The 16783-nt window shown below is 41.0% G+C and overlaps 1 protein-coding gene across 2 annotated transcripts in view; it reads left to right on the forward strand.

Moving 5' to 3' along the window:
- LOC134586975 (isoaspartyl peptidase/L-asparaginase-like) overlaps positions 1-15463 on the forward strand; it is a 100238-nt gene extending 84775 nt beyond the window's left edge. For both annotated transcript variants that reach the window (XM_063442961.1, XM_063442962.1), the window contains exons 6-7: positions 6684-6794; positions 15198-15463. In XM_063442961.1, the coding sequence (XP_063299031.1) occupies positions 6684-6794; positions 15198-15412 (326 nt within the window). In that variant the 3' untranslated portion in view covers positions 15413-15463. The remainder of the gene's footprint in view (positions 1-6683; positions 6795-15197) is intronic.
- Positions 15464-16783: the final 1320 nt, after the last annotated feature.

A 16783-nucleotide genomic window follows, 5' to 3' on the forward strand; every position in this document is an offset into this window, starting at 1 on the left:
GAGTGGTGGCACTGGGTAGGCCCTGAAATGCACACTAGTGAAGGAAACTGACTGCTATTATACTACGTTAAAAAAAGTTTTCTTTTGTTTAAATGCAAGCTATTGTGACACCAGTGAGTGAGTGGTGGCACTGGGCAAGTGGGCACAGTATATGCTGTGAGCCTGACACACAGGCTGGCTGGCAGGCAGGCAACTGCAATTACATTACACAAAAAAAAAGCAGACTGATGTTCTAGCCCTAAAAAGGGCTTTTTGGGGGTGCTGTCCTTACAGCAGAGATCAGATGAGTCCTTCAGGACTGTAGTGGACACTGTATACACTAGCCTAGCTATCAATTTCCCTATCAAATCAGCAGCAGCTACACTGTCCCTACTCTTACTAGGAATGCAGCTTCACAATGAATGTAAAATGGATGCTGTCCAGGAGGTGGGAGGGTCTGGGAGGGAGGGTCTGCTGCTGAATGGCTGGAATGTGTCTGCTGACTGTGAGGTACAGGCCAGGGTCAAAGTTTACTCAATGATGATGAATAGGGGGCAGACCGAACAGCTCATGTGTTCGCCATCCGTGGCGAACGCGAACAAGCGATGTTCGCCACGAACTATTCGCCAGCGAACAGTTCGGGACATCACTATTGGTCACGTAGGGTGCACAGACCCTGGCTCCACCCCATCCAAAAATAGTTTAGTAAGATAAAGAATGTTTAGTACATGCTAAGTTATGTCACCTTTTTCTTTGACACTTTAATAAAGGATCACTGAACTTAAAGGTTTGTGCTGGACATTTATTATTTTTATATTTTCACTTTAAGGTTTGAAGATTTGTTTTTAGCACATTTAATACTGTGCATATTAGCAAGGTATGACATTTATTTAAATAATCAGAAACCTTTATTTTTTATTACAATGCAATTATACCAAAACTCTAAAATTCTAAAATTTTAAACATTAATCAACAAAAAATATAAATATCCCCTATCCAAAAATTGGAACACTTTAGCAGCTGTACATTTTCTCTATGGTTTTTTACAAATATTTCTCTCTTCATTTATAATCAGATTCTCTGAAAGTTTTAGTCCCTAGGAATATGGAGAAAATAGACTTTCAATAAGAAATTGATTCTTTCTATACAATTGTTTAATAGAATCCACATAGTTTACAAGCCTTTTTAAATTACTACATCATTTCACAATTGATGTGCAAGTGAGATACATATTTTCTGACTGAGATCAAATATTTTATGTTCAATTATTTTACAATAACCTATGAAACTGTCAAAACACCTTCCAAGTTAGTCTAATTTAGATGTTCGCAGCCTGATATCTGTTATTACTCATTGTAGCTGCAGTGTACAACTTTTTTTCCACCCTTTTCCCTATTCAGCATTTAAGTTTCCCAAAAATAAAACCGGTATTTAAAACAATATAGTAAATGATAATAGTGTCTCATTTTTAATCTGTTTTTTTTTTTCAATAGAACTATAATGTTTGAAATTACAACTTTGTAAACGTTACATTTCCTCCACTGTAAAGCTAGATTTTGTTCTTTAGTGTTTCTATGGTGATTTGGAATGCATCCCTTTGGATTCATTTAAGGGATAAAATTTTTATATATAGGAAAATAGCGTGAACAACAAAATAAGATATTCTACTATCTCTATAACTTTCCTATGTAGAATTAATTGTATAACTTTTTTATTATGAGTTAGATTTGAGGAATGCATTCAGCTACATTAGCCAAACAATAACATGTACCCGTGTATGTACTATTCCAAAATTAAAGGCAAACAATTAAAATGACACTATAATTACAAGAACCACTCCATCTTAATGTAGTGGTTCTGGGACACATAGACTGAACAAAATTATAAACACAACACTTTTGTTTTTGCCCCCATTTTTCACGAGCTGAACTCAAAGACTTTTTCTATGCACAAAAAAAGGCCTTTTTCTCTTAAATATTGTTCACAAATCTGTCTAAATCTGTGTTTGTGGGCACTTCTTCTTTCCTGAGATAATCCATCCACCTCACAGGTGTGGCATATCAAGATCAAGATCAAAGACAGCATGATTATTGCACAGGTGTGCCTTAGGCTGGCCACAATAAAAAGCCACTCTAAAATGTGCAGTTTAGAAACATAGAAACATAGAATGTGACGGCAGATAAGAACCATTCGGCCCATCTAGTCTGCCTAGTTTTCTAAATACTTTCATTAGTCCCTGGCCTTATCTTATAGTTAGGATAGCCGTATGCCTATCCCACACATGCTTAAACTCCTTTAGTGTGTTAACCTCTACCACTTCAGCTGGAAGGTTATTCCATGCATCCACTACCCTCTCAGTAAAGTAATACTTCCTGATATTATTTTTAAACCTTTGTCCCTCTAATTTAAGACTATGTTCTCTTGTTGTGGTAGTTTTTCTTCTTTTAAATATAGTCTCCTCCTTTACTGTGTTGATTCCCTTTATGTATTTAATTTTTTCTATCATATCCCCCCTGTCTCGTCTTTCCTCCAAGCTATACATGTTAAGATCCTTTAACCATTCCTGGTAAGTTTTATCCTGCAATCCATGAACCAGTTTAGTAGCCCTTCTTTGAACTCTCTCTAAGGTATCAATATCCTTCTGAAGATATGGTCTGTGTACAGTACTCCAAGTGAGGTCTCACCAGTGTTCTGTACAATGGCATGAGCACTTCCCTCTTTCTACTGCTAATACCTCTCCCTATACAACCAAGCATTCTGCTAGCATTTCCTGCTGCTCTATTACATTGTCTGCCTACCTTTAAGTCATAAGAAATAATCACCCCTAAATCCCTTTCCTCAGATTCATTATCTTCACTTATCCACATTAAATGTCAGTTGCCACAACGCTGACCATTTTTCTAGTTTACCTAAATCATTTGCCATTTGGCTTATCCCTCCTGGAACATCAACCCTGTTACATATCTTAGTAACATCCGCAAAAAGACACACCTTACCATCAAGACCTTCTGCAATATCACTAATAAAAATATTAAAGAGAATGGGTCCAAATACAGATCCCTGAGGTACCCCACTGGTGACAAGCCCAAGCTTCGAATATACTCCATTGACTACAACCCTCTGTTGCTTGTCACTCAGCCACTGTCTTACCCATTCAACAATATTGGAATCCAAACTCAAAGATTGCAGTTTATTGATAAGCCTTCTATGTGCAACAGTGTCAAAAGCCTTACTGAAATCTAGGTAAGCAATGTCTACTGCACCACCCTGATCTTTTTTTTCACACAGCACAATGCCACAGATGTCGCAAGCTATGAGGGAGCATGCAATTGGCATGCTGACTGCAGGAATGTCCACCAGAGTTGTTGCCCATGTATCTAATGTTCATTTCTCTACCATAAGCCATCTCCAAAGGTGTTTCAAAGAATTTGGCAGTACATCCAACCGGTCTCACAACCGCTGACCATGTGTAGCCACACCAGCCCAGGACCTCCACATCCAGCATCTTCACCTCCAAGATCGTTTGAGACCAGCCACCCAGATAGCTGCTGCAACAATCGGTTTGCATATCCAAAGAATTTCTACACAAACTGTCAGAAATCGTCTCAGGGAAGCTCATCTGCATGCTTGTCGTCCTCATCTGGATCTCGACTTGACTGCAGTTCGTCATCGTAACCAAATTGAGTGGGCAAATGCTCACATTCGATGGTGTCTGGCACTTTGGAGAGGTGTTCTCTTCATGGATGAATCCCGGTTTTCACAGTACAAGGCAGATGTCCGACAGCATGTATGGCGTCGTGTGGGTGAGCAGTTTGCTGATGTCAACGTTGTGGATCGAGTGGCCCATGGTAACGGTGGGGTTATGGTATGGGCAGGCGTATGTTATGGACAACGAACACAGGTGCATTTTATTAATGGCATTTTGAATGCACAGAGATACCGTTATGAGATCCTGAGGCCCATCGTTGTGTCATTAATCCACGACCATAACCTCATGTTGCAGCATGATAATGCACGGCCCCATATTGCAAGGATCTGTTCCTGGTAGCTGAAAACATCCCAGTACTTGCATGGCCAGCATACTCACCGGACCTGTCACCCATTGAGTGTCACTGGTGGCGGTCCGGAGACCGGGACCCCTGTATGCCGGATGTTGGTAAGTGTCACAGCATGGAAATGAACAATCAGGGCCCGGTGCAGGGTAACCACATGCCCACTGGGTTTGTGCGGCTACATACCAGGACCCTGATGCAGCTTCTGCGGATCCCAAGAGCTAGATATTATGCAGATATGTATCCAGTACTATAAAAAAGCTAGACTAGAAAAGGCACCAAACAAGATAACAAGATATTACTAGAAGAACACAGAACCTGAGCAGGACAGAAAGCAGAACCGAGAATAGTACACAAGACATGAGGGAAAACAAGAACAGGACATGGACAGGGCATGAATTGGGAATACAAGACAAAATAAAACAAGACAAGATACAAGGCAAAACAAGAGGAGAAATAACTAAGTACCATATATGTAATAAGCATTGACGATTTAGACATACATAAATGGCCAAGATGTATGTTTCCCACCACTGTGCCAAAGTACTCCAATTACAGTGGGTCCTAATTGCCTAGTTATGCATGACTCAAAGTACAATAATAAAACACACACAGTACTTACCTGCAAGGAAAGGAGCAGAGGAATGAGCCCACTGAAACAAAAAGGATTAAGTATTATTATTTATATAGCACCATCAGATTCCGTAGCGCTGTACATTGGGTGGACTAACAGACATGCAATTGTAACCAGACAACTAGATGTACAGAAACAGAGAGGTGGAGGGCCCTGCTCAATGAGCTTACATTCTAGAGGGAGTGGGGTATAGTGACACAAAGGGTAAAAGTAGGGGTATTAAGTAGGTTGTTAGAAAAGTATTCACTGAGGGCTTACTAGGTAATTTTGACAGTTGCAGGAGAGGAGTCATGGGGCGTGGCGGATAAAAACATGCTAGCAGTTTAATTGATATGCTTTCTTGAAGTGAGTTTTCAATGATTTTTTTGAATGAGTGGAGACTGAGTGAAAGTCTTAAGGAGGAGGGAAGGGAGTTCCAGAGGTGCAGCCCTGGAGAAATCTTGGAGGCGAGCATTAGAGGTGGGAGCACAGACAGAGGATGTACGTAGGTCTTTGGCAGAGCATAGGGGCCTTGACGGGACATACTTACGTATTAGGGAGCATAGGTAGGTTGGAGCAGCATTATTTAGGGACTTGTAAGTAAGCACCAGAATTTAAATTGAGCCCTATATCTAACTGGAAGCCATTGCAGGGACTGACGGAGGTGCGAGCGGACAGGAAAATGAGGCTCGACGCTGCATTCATTATAGATTGCAGCGGTGCAATCTGGGAACATGTAAGACCACTGAGAAGGGGATTGCAGTAGTCAAGGCGAGAGAGAACAGCAGCATGGACCAGCACCTCAGCTGCATCTGGCGTTAAGTAGGGGCGGATGCACGCTATGTTATTGAGGTGGAAGCAACAGGATTTGGTGATTGATTGGACATGAGGGGTGAAGGAGAGGTTTGAGTAAAAAAAAACACCCAGGCAGCGAGCCTGTGAGGTAGAGGTGATGGTAGCGCCGTTGACTTGGAGGGAGACAGACACAGGAGTGGTAACACTTGAGGGAAGAAAGACCAGAAGTTCTGTTTGACAGGTTGAGTTTAAATGAATGGGTGTGGCAACAAAAAACAAACATATAAAGGAATCCAGGAGACTGGGAATTCAAGGAACAGAATAAAGGAATGCACCCAGAAAACCCAGCATAAAGAAAAACAGACATAGAATAGATAACGAGAAAAACTAAAGAAGAATTGTAAAAAGTGCACTGGATATCAAAAGCCAATACCAGAAAAAAACCACAGAATGTAACATGTTTGGGATGATCTGGATCGGCGTATATGACAGCCTGTTCCAGGTCCTGCCAATATCCAGCAACTTCGCACAGTCATTGAAGAGAAGTGGACCAACATTCCACAGGCCACAATCAACAACCTGATCAACTCTATGCGAAGGAGAGGTGTTGCACCACGTTAGGCAAATGGTGTTCACACCAGATACTGACTGGTTTTCGAACCCCTCCCCCCCCCCCGGACCCTACCAATACAGTAAAACTGTAAATTTTAGAGTGGCCTTCTATTGTGGCCAGCCTAAGGCACACATGTGCAATAATCATGCTTTCTAATCAGCATCTTGATATGCCACACCTATCTCAGCAATGGATTATCTCAGAAAAGGAGAAGTGCTCACTAACACAGATTTATCAGCCATATTTGTGAACAATATTTGAGAGAAATAGGCCTTTTGTGTACATAGAAAAAGTCTTAGATCTTGAGTTCAGCTTAAGAAAAATGGGGGCAAAAACAAAAGTGTTTATAATTTTGTTCAGTGTATGTTTTTGATTTAGTTATTTTGTCCTCAATTTGCACTTACTAGTCAATTTTGCACAACTGATTGTTTATTGAAGCATACATATTAAAAAATCTAGGCTTCTTATCAGACCTAAAAATATTGGGGGAAAGAAATTCTTTAACATTAGTGGAAATTCAGGTTATAGCAATTTAATATCATTAGTAAGAAATATTCTTTACAGATAGTATACCTTTTTAGAGATCTAATAAAAAATTATGATAGATTGTTTTATTTTTGTTTGTTTTAAGGATCTGGTGGATATGCTGATAACTTTGTTGGTGCTGTATCCACAACTGGGCACGGAGAATCTATAATGAAAGTCACCCTTGCAAGACGTGTACTGTTGCATATGGAACAAGGTAAACCTGTTCTATAGGTGTCATAAAATGTTTTCTCCTTAGCAGAAAAAAAATCTTTCAAAATATTCAGCAAGCTATTTTACCATGTTTATTTATCTATTTTTTTGTCACACAACCTGTATGACAAATGGGGACATAGTCCCATGGACACGGTCGCAGAGTTAGGTGGGTGAAGGGCACAGAGACTCTATGGCCGTATAGGGCCTCCGTGCCCCATGTTTATCTTTTGCATACTTCGGCGGGGAGCTTGTTAGTTCTGCTACTGTTGTACCTAAAGGAAAACCATGGAAGGTCACAGGCTACATTCTGTGGCTAGACACATTTCGCACCTTTGGTTCCCGCAGTCATGTGTCATTAGTTCGGTATACTGGAACTTCCCCCTTGGAGAGGACTGGCCTCCGTGGTGTTTAATTCCTCTTTGGCAGGGGTCAAGTACTGTTATGCTTTACCATGGTTTGGTTGTACATTATATATATATAGAATTAAGCCTAACTCTTTAAATCTAAATCTGTAACAAATCATAAAAAAAAAAAAAAATATATTGTGTTGGTTTCACCTCTGGTTTCAAAGATTGTGGATGTCACTATTTTATATGCTTTCAGAACCTGGTTAACTGGTTAATATATTAAAGTCTAAGGTGTCGGGTCATTTGCTCAGTCACTCTGGGGAATTTATGGTTCTGACAAACCATATGTCATGTTTTACAGATTGCAAAGTTCCCTAGTAGAGCAGCGCTTGGCTCTTCAAACCTCAAATCCTAAATGCATAGGTGGGTAGGTCATAGTATTATGGGTTGAGTACGGTTTATTAAGCTTTATGGATACCGGTTATATATTTTGGTTATAGTGAGGTTACTATATTACTCAGGGGCATGAAGCATAACAGGTTTCATATCTTACATTAAGTTTAGCAGATTACAAGGTTACCTGTTTGAAACACGCTTGACTCATTTAAAGCCTCAGCCTAATTTATAGGTGGGTAGCTTAAGGTATTATATGTCATATCCACTTGCTGATTCAGTATGACTATTTATATACCTTTTATTTGGTTTAGGCCTTCCTTATTAGCTGGGATCTCAGATTATCACATGGCTGATCCTTCAAACACACTCCTTACCACCAGGTATGAGATTTCCGCTCCATTTCCGCTCCATGAGCCTTTTGGCTTAACAATTAGGTTACTGGCTGATAGAGAGCTAGGTGGCCATTTAGGTAATTTAATTTTGGCGCTCTTTGCCTTAGTCTCAGAGGCCTACCTCCATTCTCCACATAGGAGATAATACGCCCCATGGGCCAAATCATAGCCAGCTGCCTCGCTTGTTGCATAGTTAATGCCTCACTTGTCACGGCCTGTCTATCTTCTGTTTAACAGTCACCAAGAGGCCAACACCCCGCCACAACTTTTCAGTGGCCACGAAACCCCTTGCGCCAACACTTAGGTAGAGCCTCTAAAGCCACTTGGCAACTAGGTAGGTCTCACCTGTCACTGGCCCAGTGAATCATTTTGCCACTTGGCACTAGCTAGCTAGCCAGCCAGTACATACCCCCGGGTCTAAGCATATTATTACTATATTTCAGTATGTCTCAGATTCCCGATGACTGTGATGATGTATCAGTCCCCAGCACTCCGGCCAGATCTGCTACTCCCACACGCAAGGGCGACACCAGTAGCCCCGCATCCATCAGGTCATGGACATCACAGCCGAGCTAAGCAAATGCAGCATCCCTTTCCCAGCAACAGCAAACAAAGCGGTACTATTCCGGCTTATGCGCACCTGCACAGACAATACAGACGCAGGGGAGGGCTCGAGTGGCTAAAACGACACCAGCATCCATATGATGATCGCTTCCCTAGTATCCTCAATGGGGAAAAGACAGGCTAGAAAGACTGAAAGCATGTAGCCTTCCCGTTACTACAATTGAGCCTTTCTCAGCTGAACTGCCAGGTTCACCACAGCTACAACCGGGTAATAGTGTACCCACTCTAGTGCAGAAGAGCACGTCATTAACCCGGCCCATATGGTTTCGGCGAATCTTAAAAAAGACATCCTGGAGTACCAAGATGTAAATCTTGTCTCCCTTTGGATTGCCTCTCAGGATGTCGTTGAGAATCGCACTTACGCATATAGGGATATCTCGTTGTGCTGAAAGCTAGAGATCCAAGACTCAGTAAAAAACTATCAATTCCAGATTTTGTTATAGCATTGGGTATTTATAGGGATGTGTTGTGCTCAGGGCACCCACATAGTAGGGAGGAATTAGACCTCTATATGCACAAGCTGGTAGATCTTTGCAGCAAATACAGGGGTACGTCTTTCTATGACTACCACCGGTCGTTTTCAGCAAAGGCAGTGGCAGCTCTGGCCCAGTACAATGTCAGGTTGGATTGGAGCCAACTGGATACAGAGCTGTTCCTTAGACACTTCGCTGGGCTAAGATCCCCAGCTTGTGCACTTTGCTCATCAACTGCACATTCGGCCAACTTCTGTCCCAATACACCTGACACCACCGCTAACACAGCCATCCCGGGCACTACTAGGGTTGAGAAACAAGGCAAGGATAAACTGGGACCCCTGGATTATATACCTTGGCAAGTTGCAAATTTGCAATAATTTTAATGAAGGTGCATGTGGTTACAGTGCCTGTCGTTTGTTGCATGTTTGCTCTCACTGTTTCAGAGCTCATGCGAAAGCCATGTGCCCAAATAAAATGCATCATAAACCTTATTTGACATCAGTTACAGTTGGTATTCTAGTTCATCTGCTATCCACTCACCCTTCATGACACCTGGTGGATTGATAACAGGTTTCACCCAGGGGATCCACAGGGGCCTTATTCACTTGCCAGCGGGAATTTTAGAGTGTAATAACCTACAGTCAGCTATGGCTCACACCGAGTCGGTAGAGGTGTTATTACAACAAGAACTGGAGCAGGGGTTTATATTAGGGTCGTTTAAAGTGCCGCCTTTTTCCAACTGGAGGACTAAACCTATTGGCCTGGTCACCGGGAAAAACTCGGCTAAGCAGAGACTGATTATAGATCCATCTGCACTCCTCGGTTGTCCTGAGCCTTAACTCACTAATACCCTCAGAGGAGTTCTCACTGCAATACACCACAATTGACAATGCCATAGATGGTGACTGGCATGGGTTCATGGCTTAGCAAGACCGATATTGTCAACGCCTTTAAATTGTTACCCATACATCCATTGCACGGGATCAAATGGAGAGGCCTACATTTTTTCACTAGGCTCACTTTTGGGTCTAAGAGTAGCCCAAGGATTTTTATAACCTTCGCAGAAACTCTGTGTTGGCTCCTGATGAATTCATGCAGGTGCCACACCATTGTACATTATCTAGATGATTTCTTATTTATTTAAAGTAATTCCTCACCCTCTTGCAGTTTGGGTAAAGCAGTCAAGCTATTTCATTTCACTAGGGGTACCAGTTTCACTTAAGAAGACGGAGGGTCCCGACACAGTTATCAATGTCTTAAGGATACAACTAGATTTAGTGGCTATGGAAGCCAATCTTCCCCAGGGGAAAATCACGAGCATCCTCCACGACATCAATCATTACAGACATACCGGCTCATGTAACCGGAAAGAATTACAATCCCTGCTAGGCTCACTAAACTTTGCAATGAGAATCATCCCACAAATAGAGCATTCATTTCCAGACTGTTGAGTCTAGTACCCATTTTCCCTGACGACCAAAGTTGCATCTCCCTCAACGCCCAAGCCACAGCAGATCTTCTTATGTGGAACATGTTTCACATGAATGGAATGGGATAAGCATGTTTCTCCCACAGTTGTCTATACACTCCCCCGTCATTTGGATGGATGCAGCAGCTACCACAGGTTACGCAGCTACCACAGGTTACGCAGCGATTTTTGGCACCGAATGGCTCTGGGGTAGATGGCCTGAGGAGGTACAAGATATAGAGGGGTTCTACAAGAACTCAGCGCTTTTCAAAGTCTACCCAATTGTAGCCACAGCAGTAGCATGGGGTCATTTGTGGTCAGGCAAAACGAATACAATGCTTTTCAGACAATCAGGCGATTTGCCACGTTATTAACAAAGGCCGCTCGGATTCTTTGATAATAATGAAGTTCATCAGGAGACTGACATGGCTGGCAGCCTGCAATCAGTTTTACTTAGTGTGCTGCCATGTCTCAGGTGTTTTAAATACTGCAGTTGATCGATTTGTCTCGCTTTCAATTTCAAGCTTTCCTAGAATCCCTACCCACTGCCTCACATCTGGCCAAAACAGTTCCCCTATTCCAAGAACTAATTATGGACAAGGCGGGTTATTACACCATAGCCAGACTCTGACAAAACTGTCCCTATCCGCCAACACTCATACTACCTATGACAGGGCATTTTCCTTATATAGGAAATTTATGATGAACCATCAACTAGACAACATGTTTGATATGACCTCCCTGGTGGCATTCCAGGTTATCACACAACACAATTAAGTTATACCTGATAGGCATCCAACACCATATGTACACCGCCTTCCCCAATAACTCTAGTTTCCTCTCCTTATACCCCATCAAGACCATACTTAAGGGCATAGCCAAGCCTGATGGCCCTAACCCACAAAAAAGGCTACCTATCAACAAACAGTTATTCAAAGACATGTCCAAGGTACTAGATTCAGCCCCGTTCGAACCCCAGACTAACTCAGTCATTAAGGAAGCCATATACCTAGCCTTTTACGGCTTCCTGAGACCAAGGGAGTTCCCCATAAGTAGACAACATAACGCACAACTCTGCCTCTATGTCTCATATTTAAGGTAACACCTAGATCATTATATATTCACTCTACCAGTGACCAAAATGAGCCAGCTATGCCAGCCTGTCCACATTCCTTATTACCCCACGAACAATTCCTGGTGCTCAGTTAAAGTTTTTGATTCTTACCCTACAAACTCATGCCTCACGGTCACTTCTGTCACTGCACTGGGCTAGCCTCACTACGTCCAAATTCATGTTTTACGTCCGCTTATTGTTAATGAGACTCAGCCTGAACCCTAGCATTTATTCAGGACACTCATTTAGAATAGGGGCCGCATCTACGGCATCCAGCCAGAATGTTCCAGTCCATGTCATTAAATCGCTGGGCCACTGGAAGTCATCATCTTATATAACCTACATTCCTCAACCAATACAAGAGATGCATAAAGCCTTTGAGAAAATTTCCTCTTAAAGTACCTAGGTTGCATTATGTGTATTTATCAATAAATGTGTGTAAGCAAGGATGTGTTACTTTTTGCCCACTTTATTTACTGGTCTACAGCATACGTCGGTTTCAGCACATTTCAACCGACTTTTTCATACTAAGGTTATTAACAATCTTACCTGAATCATAACCGGTGTACCCTCGAACACAAATTGGAAGGCAGGGCCTGAAGTTGTGGGAGGGGCTTGTGGACTTTTAAAAGGGACTCCCCCCTTCCTTACCTCATCGTAATTGGTCCGACGATCTGCTGCCCCACCACTACCTTTAATATATACTGCTAGTGTAGGCCCACTTTATTTACTGGCCTACAGCATACGTTGGTTTTGGCACATTTCAACAGACTTTTTCATATTAAGGTTATTAACAATTTTACCTCAATCTTAACCAGTGTAGCCCCGAACACAAATATATAAATATATATATATATATATATATATATATATATATATTTGTGTTTTGGGCTACACTGGTTATGATTCAGGTAACATTGTAAAAGGAGCGCTATAAGGTCAGGAACACAAACATGTATTCCTGACCCTACAGGGTTAGAACCACCATCTAGCTCCCCTGGTCCCCTCATGGCTCCCTAAACATAGTAAAATCTTACTTGTATTCAAGTCTGACGCTTCTGTCTCTGTCCCTGTTTCCTTTAGACCTGCCCACTGCCTGGTGACATAATCAGAAGTTGTAGCCTGATCCAATCACAATGCTTCCCCATAGGATTGGCTGAGACTGACAAAGAGGCAGATCAGGGGCAGAGCCAGCACAATTCAAACACAGCCCCAGCCAATCAGCATCTCCTCATAGAGATGAATTGAATCAATGAATCTCTATGAGGAAAGTTTAGTGTCTGCATGCAGAGGGAGGAGATACTGAATTTTCGGATGCATTTTAGGCAGCCATGACCCATGAAGGATCTCTAACAGCTATCTGAGGAGTGGCCAGTGAAGTTATCACTAGGCTGTAATGTAAACACTGCACTTTCTCTGAAAAGACAGTGTTTACAGCAAAAAGCCTGAAGGTAATGATTCTACTCACCAGAGCAAATTCAATAAGCTGTAGTTGTTCTGGTGACTATAGTGTCCCTTAAATAACCTTAATATGAAAAAATTGAAAACGAAATTAGGTAAATGTACACACACAAATACATTAAATGTGTACATTTACCTAATTTCATTTTTCATTTTGTCTGAATAGCAATCTATACACAAAATTGCTGTTTTGTTTTATGTTTATGTGCTATGCATTCCATGTTTCAAATAAATGTTATGCTTTTTCAAACAAAACTGCTTGGTGGTTAAGGGGCTAATACAATTTTACCAATACTTTGCATCAATTTATCCTAATGTTTATTTGAAGAAGACATTCACATCCACATGTTTTGAGTCAAGTAATTTACATTTTATGTTTTTGAATTGAAGAGTTCTAGCCCGTGAGTGAAACCAATGACAATTGTATGGTTTAATCCTTTCAAAAGATTTATTGTAAAACAAAGTGTAAAACCATTTGTCTCTATCCCTACATTTCTGTTGCTGCACTCTGGGTCCAGTAATAGCTTTTCTTTAAATGAGAATGAAAACTGACTTTAGTACATTGATCAATGTAATTGGACTTTGTTAAAATTTCAATTATTTTGCATAATGTGCATTATATTATTTTTCAATACACTGGATGGGCAAGCGAAAAGTTGAGTAGTGTGAATACATTAATTTAAAGATTAAAATCATAAGAAAGGGAACAAAAATATTTTAAGCAAGTATAATTTTGTTTGCAAAGACTGTCTATAAATATGATTATGAAAAATCAATTTCATAATTCAATATAATCAAACTTTGAGACACATAAAAAAGTCGCAAGTGAGAATACTGATGATCATTTTTCTTCATTGATTTAAGCAACTCATTTTATCCCACTCCAGCAAACACAGTCTTAAATCTTAGCCTATTAATGTCAAAAGAGTACACGTCGGAACGTAAGGGCTGTACATTTTCAGAATGATTAATCATCAACAAAGTTTGGGAAGTAGAGTACAGAAATGATGAATGACAATGAATAGATAATCATAAAGTAAGATATGCATCACCACATTTCTGGTAACAAACAAATGTTTCTTTCCAAAATATAATGCAGAGATGACCAAGATCAGGAGCAGATATCTAACATCAAGTATTAGATACATGTCCAAAATACCCACACTGACCAACTGAAACAACCTCAAGAAAGCTTACCAACAAAATTGTCAGCCCATGGTTTTACACTTCCAAAACCTGGAAAAGCACCCACCCGGTGCCAAAACTTTTGCTCTATTTCCCAATGCTAAGATACTTGCAAAATTATCTGTGGATGATCTGAGCAAGATTTTACCTCAAAATATAGGGGACAATCAGGTGGAGTTTGTAAAGGCGAGACAAATTGCATACAATACAAGAAAAGTATTGGACATTGTACACAGCTTAAATTCTATTACAAAGGAGGGACTACTGTTTTACTTAGATTCCAAAAACACATCTGACCGATTAGGCTGGTGTTTCTTAGAGACAATCATGAATAGATTTGCATGTCCTAAACTATTTCTTTCAATGGTTAATTTGGTATACAGCAAACCTTCTGCTAAAATTATTAATGCAGGCTTCCTGCCTGACCCATTGCACCAGAGAAGGTGATTCCCCCTCAAGGCACAACAAGTCTGCAAGCACCTACTCACAATTTGCAATGTTTTGTGTTTCAGCAGTATCTAGATGTGTTAACTTAGCATGACAAAAAAAAAGTGCAATAACTCTTAACATGTTTGACCCAAACTTGAAAATTTGTATATTCTTTCTGACATGTTATTGTTTTGCATGACAAAAATAAAGAATATGGAAAAAAAACATGATTGTAAGGTGTTTAAATAAAGACAAAGTTTTTATTTATATTTATATAGTTAATTGATTTAAAACTGAATTGTATCCCAGAATCCGAGCGAAATTTCACAGTGGAACAGACATCTACCGTAAACAAAGTTTCAGTTTTTAGTCAATGAGTGCTCTAAAACATGCATTTTTTTTTATATATTTTCTACTTGTAAGTATGTTTGTGACATTAGAAAGGTTGCATATACTGTATATCATATCACCTTTTTATTCATTAATTCATATTTTATATTACTTTTTTCTAGGTAAAAGTCCAAGGGATGCTTCAGATCAAGCACTTGACTACATGAAAAACAAAGTACATGGGAGAGGTGGACTGATTACTGTCAGTAAAACCGGAGAATGGGCTGCAAGGTTTACCACACAAAGGATGGCATGGGCAGGGATTGATGGAGAAATGTTATACTATGGCCTGAACTCTGGAGAACAATTTCAAGAATCATTACATAATGCGATATAAAGAAAAACATAAGTTATATTGCAACAAAAATTAAACTATGCCTAACTTAAATGCATCAACAATGTTTCTTGTGAAAATATGTTAATCCCTTAAGCACCAAGGTTGTTTGAGATGTGACCCATTAGAGAGCAAAGACATTTAAAAAAAATATTTTAAAAATTTGCAATTTTTGCCTTGAGTTAATTCTACCACAATTTCCCCCTTTCTGTATAAGTTCACCCATACATGTTATAGATAAAAAGAATAAGTGAAACAGAGCTTTCTTTTGATACCCTACATGTATACATAACATAATATTAAATAGAATAAAATATAAAAAATTTAAAAAACTATTTTTAAAATAAACATTTCAGTTTTACATTTAATAATTTGTACGCACCAAGTGCAACTAAAGAAAACTAACTCAAAATAGATCCACTAATTAGTACTGATTGTTAAAATGCCCAATCTGTCTAGGACTAAAATGAATTAATTGAAGTTATAAAACAACTACTTTAAGGAGTGAATTACAGTTTTAAAGTTAAAACTTTGCAAAATTTGGTATGCTGAGCAGCAGTGTACCTACCACGGTCACAGGGATCGCGGCTGAAACCGGGCCCCACACTGGAGGGCCACCTGGATACCTTCTGGGCCGGTGCAAATCTGCACTGGCCCTAGTACGTGGTTCCTGGGTGTCTGGCTAAAGGGGAGATCTATGCTGCTCCCTTCCTGCCCATGTGTAGCATGGAGGAGCGGTCTAACAGGAAGAGCTCACTGTGAGAGCACTTCCTGTCAGACCGGGAACTGCGGCAGAGAAGCAGGTACAGAAGCAGAGGAGAGAGGTAGGGGAGGGGGATGGAAGGCATCGTACACATGGAAGGGAAGGGGTGATAGGGAAGAATGGGACACATAAAGGGGAGGGAGGAGAGAGGGAGGGGATGAGACACATGGAAGGGAGGGGGAGAGAGGGAAGAATGGGACACGTGGAGGGGAGAGAGGGAGGGTATGGGACACATGGAGGTGAGGGGGAGAGAAAGAGGGAGGAATAGGACACAGAGGGGAAGGGGAGATAGGGTACCCATCGGGAGGGGGGAGAGAGGGAGGAATGGGACACAGAGGGGAAGGGGAGAGAGGGGGCCCATTGGATGAGGGCCCCGGGGGGCCCATCGGATGGCCCATAATCGTAGGGTCACCCGATGCACTGTTTTAAGGGGCCCAGTCAGCATTGCAGCACTTTAAGAGTGCGATCAGGCCCTGGGACAAATGGAGGGGCTGAGGGGGCATGGGTACTGCAATGAGACATCCGGAAAAGCTGGAGGTGGGAATGAGACATTGGAGGGGGGGATGAAGACTCATGGGAGAGGGGCCTGGTTTTCACACTGGGGCCAGATG

Source organism: Pelobates fuscus, chromosome 2, assembly GCF_036172605.1.
Source record: "Pelobates fuscus isolate aPelFus1 chromosome 2, aPelFus1.pri, whole genome shotgun sequence".
Taxonomy (NCBI): Eukaryota; Metazoa; Chordata; class Amphibia; order Anura; family Pelobatidae; genus Pelobates; species Pelobates fuscus.